This window comes from Melospiza melodia, chromosome 1, assembly GCF_035770615.1.
Source record: "Melospiza melodia melodia isolate bMelMel2 chromosome 1, bMelMel2.pri, whole genome shotgun sequence".
NCBI lineage: Eukaryota > Metazoa > Chordata > Aves > Passeriformes > Passerellidae > Melospiza > Melospiza melodia.
Genome location: NC_086194.1, coordinates 10,787,122 through 10,802,825, shown reverse-complemented (window position 1 = coordinate 10,802,825; position 15,704 = coordinate 10,787,122). Strand labels below are relative to the sequence as shown.

The 15,704-nt window shown below is 41.5% G+C and overlaps 1 protein-coding gene across 5 annotated transcripts in view; it reads left to right on the top strand.

Moving 5' to 3' along the window:
* The window catches only part of DIP2C (disco interacting protein 2 homolog C), a 312,481-nt gene extending 301,399 nt beyond the window's left edge, over positions 1-11,082 (top strand). For all 5 annotated transcript variants that reach the window (XM_063148077.1, XM_063148067.1, XM_063148094.1 and 2 more), the window contains 4 exons: positions 165-239; positions 1,181-1,355; positions 3,136-3,259; positions 7,888-11,082. In XM_063148077.1, the coding sequence (XP_063004147.1) occupies positions 165-239; positions 1,181-1,355; positions 3,136-3,259; positions 7,888-8,140 (627 nt within the window). In that variant the 3' untranslated portion in view covers positions 8,141-11,082. The remainder of the gene's footprint in view (positions 1-164; positions 240-1,180; positions 1,356-3,135; positions 3,260-7,887) is intronic.
* Positions 11,083-15,704: the final 4,622 nt, after the last annotated feature.

The following is a 15,704-nucleotide window of genomic DNA, read 5'->3' as shown; positions in this document are numbered from 1 at the left end:
TGGACTATTTTATATTTTTTGCACTATAAGTCTACTTTAACTTTTAAAGGATTGTTAAGGATTTCTTGTAGTTTGTAATGAAGGTTCTTTGGGGACAAAGCATCAGCAAACAATTGCGTAAGGTGGTACCTGCTTTCTTACTGCCTCATGTTTTCTTTCAACAGATCCTGCCAGGAGTACGTATCATTATTGCTAATCCAGAAACAAAGGGACCCTTAGGAGATTCTCATCTTGGTGAGGTGAGTCATGAGAACCTGAACTTTGTATGCTCTGGACTAAATTCCAGAGACAAAGCTATTGTTCTGCATGCTAATGATTTCCTATGATACATCTAATCAAATGCCCAGTTAGGAAAATAGTGAATTCTGCTGATCATTATAAAGTGTGGATTGTGGTATTTGTGTCATTATTAAAATTGTTATCATATTGTTTCTAAATAATAATACCTCAAGTTAAAAAAAAAGAAAAAAAATCTGCTTTTCCTAACTGTATTTTATACTTGGTGATCTGCTGATTCTGGTGGAAGCTTACATGAAAAGTAAGTTTACAGATTAGTCTAATTTCAGCTCGATGGTTTTCTTGTGCTGTTCTCCATAATCATTGTGCTTCACTGCACTGAAGTACTCTCATTAGCTGAGCTGAGCAAGACTATATGTTTTTCGAATTTATTTTGTGCTTCTAGAGTGAGAAAATAAATTATGTTATTTTCAAGCAGTTAAAAATCTAGTTAACAAAATGAAGAACATGTTTGATCGTAATTAAAACCACAGTCTAATTTGTGAGTTTCTGTAAGAGTTCATTAATTTGAAATTGTAAAAATTACCATGATGCTTCAAGTTTGATGGAATGAATCCTTCTCCGTGGGGGAAGGTCCCTGGCCTCACTCACCCTTTAAAATAATTTGTCTGTCTGGTGTTCATGGAGGATGCTGTGCTGGGGTAAATACACTGAACCAGGAGTGAGGAACATGGCATGGCTCAGAGCTGCCCTGCAACTTCAGAAAAAGTGGATTGGGGTCTCTGTGCTAGAACTGGGTCAGTGATGGGTTCAGAAACTGTGTTAAAAGACATTTTTAGTATTATCTAGTTATGACTAAAAATATTTGCATCAAGAATTTTCAATAATGCTTCATTCTCAAAAGCTACTTTAATTAATACCAGTATAATTGCTTTTAACTTAGATATGGGTTCACAGCACTCACAACGCCAGTGGGTATTTTACCATCTATGGAGATGAATCTTTGCAATCAGATCATTTTAACTCAAGACTCAGCTTTGGAGACACACAGACTATTTGGGCAAGGACTGGTTATCTGGGGTTCCTGAGAAGAACAGAACTCACAGATGCAAATGGAGGTAAGAGGTTTCTCACCATCTAGGTCTACACAAATAATTTGAATTTTTGGGTGACACTGCCTGCCCCTCTGGCCCTGTGGTTCCTAGCATGCTCCATCTGTGAAGCCTGTAAAACTGCAAAGAAACCCTTAATTAAAATAATCAGAAAATAAATCAGAGGGCAAGATTTCCCTACTGAAATAGCTGCTTTTACTTTGTTGTATTTCAGGTACTATAAATCCCTTCCACCAGTGACCTTTTGGCACTGTTAATATACCCAGTGCTTCAGCTGGAAAACTATGAAATACAGCTGAAATTGCCATCATTTGCTTTGGCAGTCGTGTCCCCAGGAATGCATTTGTGCAGGTGGAAAAAGCCTGGTGGGAGTCTGAGCCCTGTCCCTCCTGTGACCAGCACCTCTGTTATAAAGCTATCTCAGGATCTGTCCATTCCTCAGATTCTCCTGTTTTACCCCAGAGGGCTGGGTCCTGACATGTAACACAAGCAGCAGCCTGCAAGAGAAGCTATAGGGTGTTTGGGTTTCTGTCAGGAAGGTACAGGACTCCCTTGCTTGTTTTAATGATGTTCCTTGTATCTTGTACACATCTAAGTGAGCCAGTGCTGCCAGGCACAAAGGCTGTGCTGGGGAAAATGTTGGTTTTGGGTTTTTTTTTCTGTGATTTTTGAGGAGCACAGAGCAGAGTGGCTGTGGCTGAGCTGGCCAGGGGAGGCTGTTGGCCAGGTAGGGTTTCCAGCAATGCTGTGAACACCTCCAGGAGTGATCCCATGGTATTAGAATAGCTGCTTCTCAGCCAAGAAAGAATTAATCAAATCTGAAAACGTTTTAGCATTCCCTGTGGATTAGGCCTGGTGCTGTGTCCTTATAATGGTGCTTTCTGAAGAGATTTACTTTGGGTTGCACTGGCTTTTTCCATTTCATGATAGCCCAACACAGAAAATTCAGGATTCTCTGAGGATATTGCAACTTAATCAGTCAAATAGTTTAGGTACTCTCCTAGCAAAGAGTTGCTCCATTCTCCTGCTTTTAGCTCCTAGTGCAGAAATTTCTGAATCCTTTATTGGGTAGATCTCATATTGTCACTACAACACCACCACACAACTATCCAAATTCATGCAAAAAGAGTCAGTTATCTGCTTCTAAGTCTGTTAGCAAATATTTTTTCGTGACTAGCATGTAATTATTTATTTTCAGCCTAGGATCTTTTAAAAAGTGTAATTTCAGCCTCATTTATTTCTTCAGTAGGTAAAAAATATGGGCTATAAAAATGTTATGCTTAAGTTACCTGAATAAGCAATTTACAATCTAGCTAGAGCACATTTTTATTTTATTGATAAACACCTTTGTAATAGATTAAAGGCACTTGTAGTGAAGAATATCAGCCACACTATCAGGATCAAATCTATTCTTTCTCTTTGAAAAAACAGAAACAAGGAACTTATTTTCTATTCAGAGTGCCTTAAACAAAAAGAATATGTTCTGCATCCACCTGTGAGAAAATCAGGAATTCTGCCACTGTCTTTGGATAAAGATTTCTTCCTTTGTCTTTTTCAAATGGAAATAGTGTTTCTGCCTTCCTTTCTTCTGTTTTTTGCTTTGCATTGCACTTCAGTAATGGAAAATGCTCATTAGTTTAGAAATCACTTCGGGGTTTCAGAAATTCGAGGATAACTTATGTTGTACTTATTTTACTTAGTTCTTAATGGGAACATTTCTATAATTTAAAGTACTGGAGAATAGAATCTTTCTCTTTTATTTTTTATAAAAATCCCTTTCCTGCAGAGCGCCATGATGCACTTTATGTGGTGGGTGCATTGGATGAAGCCATGGAGCTGCGAGGGATGAGGTACCACCCGATCGATATCGAAACCTCTGTCATCAGAGCACACAAGAGCATCACTGAATGGTAAGGGCTATAGAACACCAGGGCCCTCAGAAAAAGCTGAAATATCTATAATGTCTGGGTTTTTTCCTTGGATATTGCAATTGATCCAGGAAATGGCCTGTTGGGATGGTCACAGGATTTATAGCCCAGCTGCAAATGTGTCCTTAGGATGAAACTTTTCACAAAAAGATTTAATCAGAAAGGACTGATTTCAGATAAGTTCATTCAGTATATTTCTTTTTCTTTTCTTCTTTTTTTTTTAAGGAATAAGCAAGCAAACATTTCAAACAACTGAACACACTAATAAATTTTATTAGTGAACACCCTGTTATTTTTGAATTGGTTATTAATAAATGAAGCAGTGATCAAATCAAGGTCACGATGGAAATTGAAGCAGTAAATCAATGAGTTAATAATAATGTTGTCTTAATCAATGTATCATCCTCAGATGTACACAGCAGGAAATCATTTCTTGAGGCCGACATGAGCACAAATTGCTTTTCATTATTCTTGCATCAGAAGACTTGGTCAGGTTGTTGTCTTGTTTTGCTACAACCACAGCTCAGCTATTCACCTTTCAGCCAAAATCAATCTGTTGCAATAGCCAGAGCAATTTAGTGCATTTTTCTTTTCAGTCCTGGTTGCAGAGGTGTGGCCTGGAGCAGGAAGCTTAATAATGAATGAAGCACAGCAGCTGAACTGGTCTTTAGTAAAAGACTTCGCTTTTTTCTTAAATATCAGTTAAAATGAAAAAATTAGTTGCTTGGCTGACTGTAACTGAGGTTTTGCCTTATTGCCTCCTCCCTTGAGCATCATCACTGCTGGAATGGTTTTGTGCCAGACAGGCATTACACAAGGAACTGGGTTCTGTGCCTTCCTATAGAACAGTATGAACATTTATGAATGTCATGAAATTCCCCTTGAAAATGTGTCAGATCAGTACCAGCAGTGGATGGAAAGGTTTCAGAGCAAGCTGTTTAAGGACTGCTCTATTATAAGATGGCCATAGATTGATAAATTGCTGTGCCCAGCAGTATCTGTTTGTCAGAGGGTGGTATCCCCCCAAATTACAAGCTCACAGGCAGTGAATAAAGCAGCCATATCACACTGCAGAAATTGCAGGGTTTCAGTACCAAAAAATGCTTAAATTATGTTCCTGCTTTCAAGATTGCTGAGAGCACTTTAAGGACCCTTTTTGTTCCACAACCATGGAAATCCTGAGTGAAAAAGTGGCAACTGGAAAAGGGTTGGGGTAAGCTGGAACAACCAGAGAAAAACACCATTGATAATTCTCAGTACCTTAACTCTTCCCAGTAGTTGGGTAATTGTGTACAAGGCACAGGTGTGAGAATTCAGAAAAAAACACTGTAATGTTGCTTCCTTTTGCCCAAAGTCCAATATTTAAGGCCAGTATTTCAGGCTTGTTTTTATCTCAAAATAGAGATTGTTAATGAATTAGATGTGTCTCAGATGTGATCCCTGCAGAAAAGGGACACACAGTTGTTCTGAGTGACAGACAGCATTTGGTTTCCTCACAGTTCCCAGCCTTTTCCTAACCAATGTTCTGCCAAATAATCATCATGGAATTTTTATTCACAGTCCTTGTCCTGACTGTCCTTGACTTCTCACTCGTAATTTTTTCAGTTTTTCTTAGAGACCCTTCTTTTGTCTTTGTGAAACACCTCTTGACAAAATAATGGCCAGCTAACTCATTTCATTTTTATTATTATTTATAATTTGTATATCCCTTTCTGTGGACAGGGGCATGAGCCTCTTTTCTTGTTTCAGTTGCAATGCCCCAGTAAGGATTTAACTGATCAATTGCTGCTGCACACAGAAGGTGCTGGGTGTGTCCAGTTGATAGATTGGAAAACACCCTCAGAGAAATGCAGCTCATTCTGTAACACTGGGCACCACTGAGGGACTCAGGATGTGCTGACTGACATGTGATCCTGCTGGGCAGCTTCTGTCATTGAGGATCACATCTGAAAGGTCATTTAAAATATTAGCACAAAATCCACAACCTCTGACTCTGGATCTCCTGTGTCTTAAGACATAACAAGTGAAAGAGTGGCACAGTCTCGTTTTGTTGTGATGTAAACACACACTGTGCATTTTGAAAGTGTTTCTAATACCACAAAACGTGGTATGTGCTTTAATGTATGTGCTTTAATTAAAGCACATGGTTGACTCATTTAAATGTCAGAGTCTCAAAAGAGGAACAGAACAGAGCTTCCTGGAATTTGCTTAGAAGTGGTTTGTATACACAAAGCTACACAAGGTATTTGGAGAAGAAAACAATTAGGAGCTTCTTTCCCTGGAGGTGTTTTGACAACTTCCTTGTTTTTCCTGTGGCATTTGGTGATGTGGAAGCAGCAGGAGGGGCCATTCCCAGCTCAGTGCTTTGACTGTTTTGCATCTATTGGGTGTGACTTGATTATTGTGACTCAATTATTTCTTAAGGAAAGGTCAGCCTTCCTGGTCCCTAGCTTTTTGTTTTGAGTTTTTTATTCATCAGGGCTAGAAAGTTGATGTATGCATAAGAGAGACATAGTGGCTAATGTAAATTCATCTCAACCAGTAAGAACATAAAGAGCAATATTTCCTTTTACTTCCAGTGATCACCACTGAGTTAGAACCATGACATATGAAATGAGATTTAAATTAAATTGAAGCCTCTTGGGAGTGTCACTTATTTTAGGACTGAATAGAAGCTTCATGAAAGTTTTGGGAATCAGTTTCCTGAATTCAGACAAACTAATTTATTCTAAACCATGTTTGAGGGACCTGCTCCTGAATCTTGCTATTAATTGCTTTCCCAAGTAACAGGCTTGCAATAGTTTCCAGGCATGGTTTTAAATGCTAACTCACACTTCACTGAAACCTCTCCAGGTTTTTTGTTAAAATATATATAATACTAATTTAGATGTTTGTACAGCAATCAATAAAAATTCCGGAACCTCTCTGGAGATGGTCACCTGTGCAGATTGATACATCATTTTGTTAAAATTCAGTATCAATCAAAACTTACTAGAATGTCTGTGAAAACATAATTACAAATGAAAATTCATTTCACAGCAGTACTAAGTTAAAAGGAGCCTTCTCATCCTTGCTTTGGCTGCTCATTAGTTTTCCAGATCAATAAGCACGTAAGAATTCAATCAAATAGTATTTTTGCAGGATATGAATTTTTTTTATAAGAGTTAAGTACTTTTCTCCTAAAATCCATTCTGTCAAGCATCAACACAGAGCACATTTTCATAGCTAATTTTTGGGTAAGTAAGCTATGTTTCCACAGTACATGGATTTTCAGAGCTGTCTTAGGAGGCTAAAACAGTGCACTTCTGTCTCAATCAAGCATTGACCTTAGGATAAGAAGCTCTTTTTGAGGATGGCTTATGTACATAATATATTCTGACTTTCAGATGCTTATGCTCCAGACAGTTCTGGGGAGTTATCCCTGATTTTATGAGGTAAAGTAGAGGGCTTGATGTATGGCTTACATGTGTAGAATAATAAATATTATTATTTATTCTGTGGAGTAAGCTAGAGGAATAAGTGTCTTAAACACCTGCAAGGAAGAATGAGATTGCTCTTTGTGGCTCAGCTGTGCTGACCTCCCATGAGATGCAAGAGTCTTTGGAGACTCTGGAGATGCGAGGAGGAGAAGGATGGATGAAGGGAAGATGTAAAACTCTGGGTGGAAGCATACACCAGACTTTGACCTCCCAGCCTCCATATTTGGAAGAATAGATGCATTATCCCTAGCCAGAAATGGTCCCAGGTAGCAGAACCCAAAATTTATCTGCTTTGGCTCAAGGGCTTAACCAAAACTCTGGGATCTTTCAAAATTCTTTTAGCAAAGAGGAGATACTGGGGATAATGGTGTTCCCTTGACGGTCTCAACTGTTAATCAGGAATGTTAAAACTCCTGTCCCCTTAAACCCAACAGAAATAAAACAGCCAAAATAAAACAGATGGAGACACAGCCTTATTTCTGTGGAAACCAATTGGTCCAGAAGAATTGCAGCTTTTTTGTGCTGGGCTCTGACCTGCCTGGGCAGCAGCCAGCCCAGTCCCGAAGGCGCGTGGCCGTGTTTGCTAAGCAGAGATGGGGAGGATGCTCCATCCCTGGGCACCCCTGTGAGCCTGCACTGTGCCATGTGCCTTCCTAGGGCTCCACACCCTTCCTGGCAGGAGCTATCCCACTGAACTTTCAGCTCAGACCATGCTCCTGCTGTTCTTCTTGCTGCCTCCTCTGTTAAACTCCTTGGTTTTTTTGGGCTGCTCTTCAAAATGCCCCAGAGGAGGCTCCTCCACACACACATCACTCCATGACCACAGCAGAGCTGTGGCACTTCCCTGGCTTCAGAGGGAACCATGTGCTGTCCTACTGCCTCCTTCCATGACTGGCAAGTTTCTCTGAAGTTCAGCCTATGCTTAAAATGTCAACAGTATTAAAGAAAGAGCTCATGGGGCTGTTCTGCCCCATCTGCAGTGTGTTCTCTCTTGCTGTGTGTAATTTCTCCTGAGCACATGGAAGGAGCCTCAGGAGCTCCAACAAACGGTAACCAAGGTGCAAGAAAAGGGATAAAAAATGAAATGGATGAAAAAACCCATTATTAATATTATTTTTTCTTTCGTTGCAGTGCGGTGTTTACCTGGACAAATCTGTTGGTCGTTGTAGTTGAGCTGGATGGATCTGAGCAAGAAGCTCTGGACCTTGTTCCTTTGGTCACCAACGTGGTCCTGGAGGAACACTATCTGATTGTAGGGGTGGTGGTGGTTGTGGACATTGGTGTAATTCCTATCAACTCCCGTGGAGAGAAACAACGTATGCACCTACGAGATGGATTTTTGGCAGACCAGCTAGATCCCATCTATGTGGCCTACAACATGTAGTCTTGTACCTTAAAGCTTCCATAGACTTTACTATAGATGTATAAAATTTTTTTGTGTCCACTAAAAAAGTGTGCAGATAAGATACTGACACTCATCAGAATGGAACTGTTTCTATTACGACTTTTCAAAGCAGTCACGATTGGCAGGAAATATAATGTGAAATGTTTTCTTTTACCACTAAATTTTAGAAAAGAAGGACTATGGGGTAAGGCCCTTCAGTGTGTTGGAAAAGCCCATTTTAAACTTTTTTTTTTTTTTGCTTATTGGACAATACTGCTTTTTGAGTAAATGTGGCTTTGTATTTTACATTAAGTAAGCTGAAGTAGATTTTTTTTTTATTCTGCCCTCCAAATGGATTCTTTTAAAACAATTTGCATACTAATACAAATAGTTGTTTCCTTCATTTGTTTTAATATGTCATAAAAGGCTGATGAATACAGATCCATTACTAACTTAAGCCATTTTAGATCCCACATCTTAGGAAAATACGTAGTGGTACGAGGAGAAAACCCAAAGTAGCACCTTTCAATTAGAAATCTTGCAGCTTTCTGTCAGAGATGCTGAAAGCCCAAAGGCCAAAGAGCCTTTGCTGTTCGCGTTAGAATGGAAGAAATTTATAAATAAGGTGTATTTCGGCAATGAGCTTGCAAATATCTTTGTACTAAACTAAAAAGATAAAATAAGTTAACTACTTCTTCTGTAATTATGTACAAAACGTTTAATTTATTTTGATCTCTTTAGAAGTATAAAAGAGAAGAAACATTCAAGAATATTAAACTCTTGAAATGTTTGCTAATATAAAAAACAAAGTGTTGTATTATCTTGAGTGGATAGTATCACATCAAATATATATATATGAAATATAAATTCACTAATGACAAAAGATTTTAAAGTTTAAAATGCAGTACTTGTCACTTGCATGGTGTCTCCCACTGTAGATAATCAAATGTTACTCACAAATTTTTTGGAAAAAGAAAAAAAAGCAATCCTGGATTGCTAAGTATCCCTGTCAAAAAGAATCCTCTAGATACCAGCAAGTGGAATTATTGCTGCCTTTAAGGCAGTGAATGAATTTAAGACTAAAAATGCACTACAATAATTTTCTTTTCTTTGCCATGGAGGCAACAATAAATATTCGTGCTGGCATGTGCATACACTTGTTAGACTTAGAAAAGGCAGGTTGAGGAATAGCACTGTTGTCTAGCTGCAGAACTTTGTTGCACAATTTTTTTCATTGTTTTAGTTGGTGTTTTTACTGCTATAAGGAAAAATTTCGGGGTTTTTTGCACAGAGTTATCAATTTGCCTCTCAGCTAGGACACGTAGCTCGGTGGCCAACGCTTCCAGTTTACATTTACAGGAAACGATTGTTCCGGTGGTCTTTAATTTATTCCTTAACGGAGAGGAGCCAACAGTCACTACCACCCTTGGCACGGGTCGTGCATCTGCTAACTGGTCCCTAAAGCACTAAACCATCAGAGGAATGGTTTAATGTCTAGTCCCTAAAGCATTACACCATCAGAGGAACCCATCTGCCTGGCTAAGGAGCCGAGGAGTCCCGTGGTCTCCAGCCTGAGGCCGTCACGGGAGAAGAGTAGGAGAACATGCATCACAGCTGCCTTCATTTTACTACCTTTGGAGAAAAGAGGGGTTTGATTCCCCAGTTCTGTTGTCTTCCCTGCCCCCCACGCCCCCTTTTTTAAACCCTTCCCCTTCCTTCATGTGGTTGTAACTGAATTGACCTGTTTGTGATCGAGAGTGGGATTTACCAGCTGCAGTCCAAGAATGCTTTTCTTATTTGTCCCAAATGACGTTCATGTGCTGGCTCTCATTACCGGATATGCATGACTAAGATTGTTGCAGGGCAAATGTTATCATGTTTATATCACGTTTAAGGGAGTCTCGATGCTGGGTGTTAAAAATCTTTTTAAAAGGTAGGGACGTTTTAGTCTGCATGTACAGTACAGAGCATCTCGCCACGTCAGACGCGTTTTCTTTCAGGCCATCTTTTCCGCCCTCACTGTCCTGTGAATAGCCCTCTTCCTGCTCTGCAGACCAATCCCATACTTTGTCAAATTCATTTTCTGCTCCCTGAAAAGAATAAAATCTGTTTTTAATGGCAAGTTGTTGTAAGGTTTCAGACAAGATGTTGATTGATTACAAACATAATTGCAGTGTGTGAACTAACTTGTGAAGTCCTGCTATCGCTGATCTCAGTACTGCAAAACAAATCTCGCTGTCGTTCAAAGCATCACTTTAACCTTCACGAAGTCAACTTTGCATTTGTAGAGAATAAAAGAACTGCAATGCAGTTGTGAAACGCAGTTAATAACAGCTCTCTTCTGCAACCTGTCATCTGTGGTTGTTAAATCCTGAGTTAAGAGAAATGATAAACTGAGTTTCTGGTTTTGTTGTGCAAGCAAAAGGAAGGAAACATTTAAGCACCATCAGACTGAGCAATAAAGAAGGATTGTTCTGTATTAGAAACTGTACTGTAGATAAACCATTCATGAGAATGTATAAAATGTTTGTCTTGTGACCTTGTGCTTTTGGAGTCAGACAAAACCATGTAATCAACTCGATGCACATGCACAAAAAGAGAGGGTACACAATGAACATTTAAACACAAAACTAATCAAACAGGAGCAGATTCCTCATGGTGCTTGTTTATTATATATATTTAATCCTGCTTGACACTTTACCCAAGGGAAGACTGTCCCTTTTATCAGTTGAATGTTAGCAGCGTTATTTCATAGAGTGTGGTGACTGGTTAGAGAAATTCATGTAACTCAGCCAATCACAGATTCAAACAAAAATTTTTATGTGCAAAGGACAGCAACCTTCTTGTATGTTAAACCACCAGTACGCTTTGTACATCTGTGATAACGCCTGTTTTATATTCAAATGAACAAATAAAAGCTTTTATTTTTGTTGCTCTGAAAATATCAGTTTCTTAATTAGTCATCTAAAGTGGAGCTTCCGAGAGCTGTGGATGCTCGGTGGAGGAACATGGAGAGCTATACTGTAATTTTATTTTGTTTACCTCTCTTGTTGCATAATTTATTAGTACAAATCATTATACTTTTAACAATGTTTAAATACTGGTGTGGGCATTTATTGCTGAAAGACTTTCATATGGCAACAAATGTTTTTTGTGAAATGTTTTTTTAATTCTTTTTAATATATTCAAATATACTGTTCACATTTTTGCTGAAAGTGTAAAGATTATTGTAAGCTTGGTAACATTTTGTGAGAAGCAATAACAAGCATTAGTACTGTAAAACTCCTCAAATTTGTCACTTATCACTTTTGTTGCAAGGTCCTGCCACTGACATGCTGCCAGTCAGTCACCTAAGGAAGTTCCTGACCCAGGTTTTACAGCTCTGATGGAGCTTTCTGCCAGTGGAAGTTTATGGGTTACAGCTTGGTCACTCACACACATGGGGCTGGAGCCTCCCTATGGTTCAGCAGCCTCGGGCAATGGAAATGTGATCCTGGAAAAGTGATCTGCCCCTTTCCATTGGCTCTTTCCAGAAAGACCTTATTTCAGAGCTGGCTCTGAGCAGCAGCATTCCCAGAGAAGAGGTTTGGCCACAGCTCTCATTTTCCAAATGTGATTTCGAAGGGTGAAATTCTCAGTCCTCGTGTCTCTGGAGTCCTGTCTGGGAAATTCAGGGTGTAAAATCCCATATTTGGTGGCTCAGATTTCAGGTTGCTTATCACAAGAGGTAGGTGCAGTTTTGTGGACCCACAATTACCCTGAGCAGAGAGGGAGATCCAAAAATTGTGGGAAGGAGAATCAAGTTAGAGATGGCAGAAGGAACAGGATGGCAGAACGGGTCCTGATTCAATTTTACAAACTGTTTCATTAAAGCAAAAAGGGAATTGATTTTTATGTTAATGGAATTAAGGTTTTTTAAAGGTTAAATACTTCAATTCCACATTTTAAAAATTATTTTGGCAAAAGGTGGCTATAGCACTGCAAGGTGGTGGGAAATCTCAACAAAAAAAAATTGTAGGGTTAGAAGAATCATGCATGATAGAAACAGCATAATTTCTTCATTATCACATTGATACTAAGAATGTAAGAATTGGAAAAAAGTCTGATTAAAGACCATGCAGCTTTCCTTTTCTGGTTTCAACACAAAGATTTGCTTTGTGCAAGGGAGGGAGGGGCATTCACAGAGATCAACCACAAATTCTCAGGAGTCGCCTTGTGGGCAAAGCTGAGTTGGGGGAGTTTTGATCTCTGTCCAGCAGAGCCTCTCTCAGTCCCTGCTGGGCCACTGAACCCCCTGCACCCCTGGGGAGGCAAATCCAGCTGTGGCTCCTGCCTGGGCACCTCCTGGTTTGAGGGGGCTGGGCTGGATGGGCACTGGGGAGAGCTGCAGTCCCCAGGGTAAGACCCCTCTGTCCCCAGGGTTAGAGCCAACTCCAGTTCTGAATTTTTTGTTTCTTTTTTTTTTTTTTTTTTTTTTTTTTTTGCTTTAAAACTGAGATTTGAAGAGGAAAAAGAAAGAAAAGCAACCACATTCTACACTGTGAAAGTAGAAATTACCCATTTTTGAGGGGATAAAATATAAAATAATATATTGTCAAGTTTTTCTTAAAGATAAATGTATGTTATTTTTTTTACATCTGGAGTGCTCCATTTGGCAGCCCACCTTCCCAAAAGCTCTCACTCACCATGATTTAGGGTTCTCCTTTTCATGGTTTTTTTCTGTTCTCTTTTGAGGGGTTCTGTTTTGTACCTTAAAGCTGGTACAAAAACCCTCTCAAGGTTTGCCTTGTTTGTGCTGCACCTGGCTGAGATCAGCATCTCTGACCCTGCTGCTCCCCTTTCCAGCACAGCACACCAGGATGAGCCATCCTGCCCCTTCTGGCACCATCCTGGCATCTCAGATGCACCCAGGTTCACTGAGCAGCTCCTGCTGCATCATGCCAGTCACAGCCAGTGCTCCTCTCTTCTTTCTGGTCTGCACAAACAAGATTTCTCCACGGGCACTGTGGTTTTCTCTGTGATCCACATGGGGGAAAAAAAAGTCTCTTTCCCAGGGATCCCACAACACATATAATAATATTTTTTTTTAATTACTGCAAAATATTTTACGGCAATGAGCAGTTAATGGTGGATCCTAAAGCACAAAGCTGATCTCGTTTTAATTTTGTGATTTGGCATGTGGAGATTGGCTGGAGGAGGGGACAAAGCTGGATGGAATTCCACTGGGAGTGGCCTCCAAATGTGACTGGCAGCACATGGGAGAGGTTTGGAGATGCCAGGAAAGGCACCGAGATAAGAGCTGCACTGAGCTATTAGGATAAGGACACCAGGGGGGGAAGCCATAAATTTAGGCAGTTTTAGGAACAGTGTTCGGTGTAGAAGGTGAGGCCAGAAAAAGAAGATTTGCATATGGAAGTAAAGAACAAGCAGCTGAGACTATCTAACCCTGTGGCTTCAGGCACTGAACTTTAGGGGCCTGCATTTTAATTTTCTCACCTGGGGGAGTGCATTTCAATCAGGAAGCTGCAGGTGCTGGGACAAACCTCACTGCTCTTAGCCTGGGGTCTGACTGCAGGCTGGGATGAGCCCCTCCTGCTGAATTCAGCCAGGGGCTCTGCAGGAACACCCAGGAGAGGAAATGTGTGGAGATAGGAGGACAGACATGTGCAAGGCATGGACAGAGTTCATCCCAACCCCAGTGGTTTGGGAAACTAAAAACAACCAGGTCTGTGTCAGGTAAGTGTCAGGACTAAAGAAGAGAAACCCTGGGAGAAGACAAGACCGGGAATAGCAGATGCAGGCAAGAAGAAAATAACATTTCCATGAAGCCAGGCCAGCAGGTGAGTGTGGCATGGGAAGTATTCACAGAACAGCAGGAGAATTTGAGCCAACAACTGCCCAAAGGAAATAAGTGGCTGGGGAGAGACAGAGGAATTAAACTTTCCATTGCAGACACACGTGCTCATTAGCATTTCTATGATGCCTCTCTTTAACATTTGGGTTTGGACACTTTCCTGAAATCCACAGGAGGATTTTTTTTGGATTCACTCCTAACCACGAGTGAGCTGGGGTGGGGCTGCACCCTCGTGTGGCTCTGCAGGGTCCCTGCATGGCTCAGTCCTGGCTGCAGGGGCAGGGATGGACTTGCACAGCCTGAAAATGCCTCTGGTGCCAGGGCAGACATTGGGCATCCACCATGGAAACCCCCAGCCTCTCCTGACACTCCAGGGTGTAGGGCCACAAAAACTGAATGGGAATGTTTAGCTCTTCTCCCACAGCTCTTTGGTTAGCAAAGAGAAAGAAGAAGTGTGGTCTCAGCTATAATTATGTTTTTTCCTTCCATGGAGGTAAGTGTTTTTTCATCTTGGAGCAAAGCCTTTTTACAGTACAAGAGGCTTTTAACTACTGTTTTAAGCTATAATGAAATAACTGTTGGAGATCACTCAGTTTTGAAAATTTTCTAACAAACCCCATGTTTTCTTCAATGAAAACTTCCATTAAAAACTCCTGTTTCAGTGGAGCACCTAGCAGGGCCATGGCCTTGCTGCCAAACTGGTGTAAGTGCATCTTTTATCATGCATGCCCCTGCAGGAGCCACATGTGCTGTCTTTGCCCTTCACTCACAACTGCCAGCACCATTTATTTCTCCAGCATGATAAAGGCAGTGCATCTGCAGGACAGACACAAACTCAGGATGCAGCCTGTCCCTTTGGGATGTGGCAAAGTCCCATTTTGATTTGGAAATGCTGAGCCACAGGAAGGATAATGATTAGGTCTGTAACGGGACAGGCAACTCCAGACACTGCTTTTCTTCACCAAATGGTGAAGCAGCAGAAGTCGGGAGAGGTGGAAACACTCCCTCTGCCCAGGGAGGTCTGGAGCAGGGTCACAACTAGGAGAAAGGAATTCAAACTCTGAACAAGCTGTTAAGAGAAGCCCCTAAATAGGTTCTGTCTCTGCAGGTGATTCTGTACAGAGATTCTGTGCCTCCATCAGCCTTGGGCTGAAGAGAAAGGCTCTGGGAGTGGGAGCAGTGCCAGAGGCTGAGGCCGAGGCAGAGGCTGCCAGTCTGGGCTGTGCCAGGCTAAGGAGGAGCTTGGGAGCCCTCTGGCCTTTAGGCCTGAGCTCCTGCTGCTCTCTGCTTGAAGGGCCCTCCCTGCGACAATTGGCCATGGCTTTCCAAGGGAGGCTCCTGCACCAGGAGAAGCCTGAGGTGGCTCAGAGCTCCTGAGCTCAGCGTCTGTGGCATTTCAGGACAGATCCAGTCCCTGCAGCAGTCCCTGCTGTGTGAGCTGCCTCCTGCTCCCCTTCCTGGCCCCAAAATCCCAATGCCACCCCCTGACTGGAGGGACAGAAACTCCAGGGCCTGGGGGCTTTCCTTGCCAGGGCAGCATTGCCCCCACCCAGATTTGTCAGGGAGAGGCAGCAGAAACACCACTGGGAAGGGCAGGGCAGTGCTGGGGAGGGCAGGGCCGTGCTGGGGAGGGCAGGAGCAGCTCTGGGAAGGGCAGGGCAGTGCTGGGGAGGGCAGGGCAGCGCTGAGGAGGGCAGGGCCGTGCTGGGG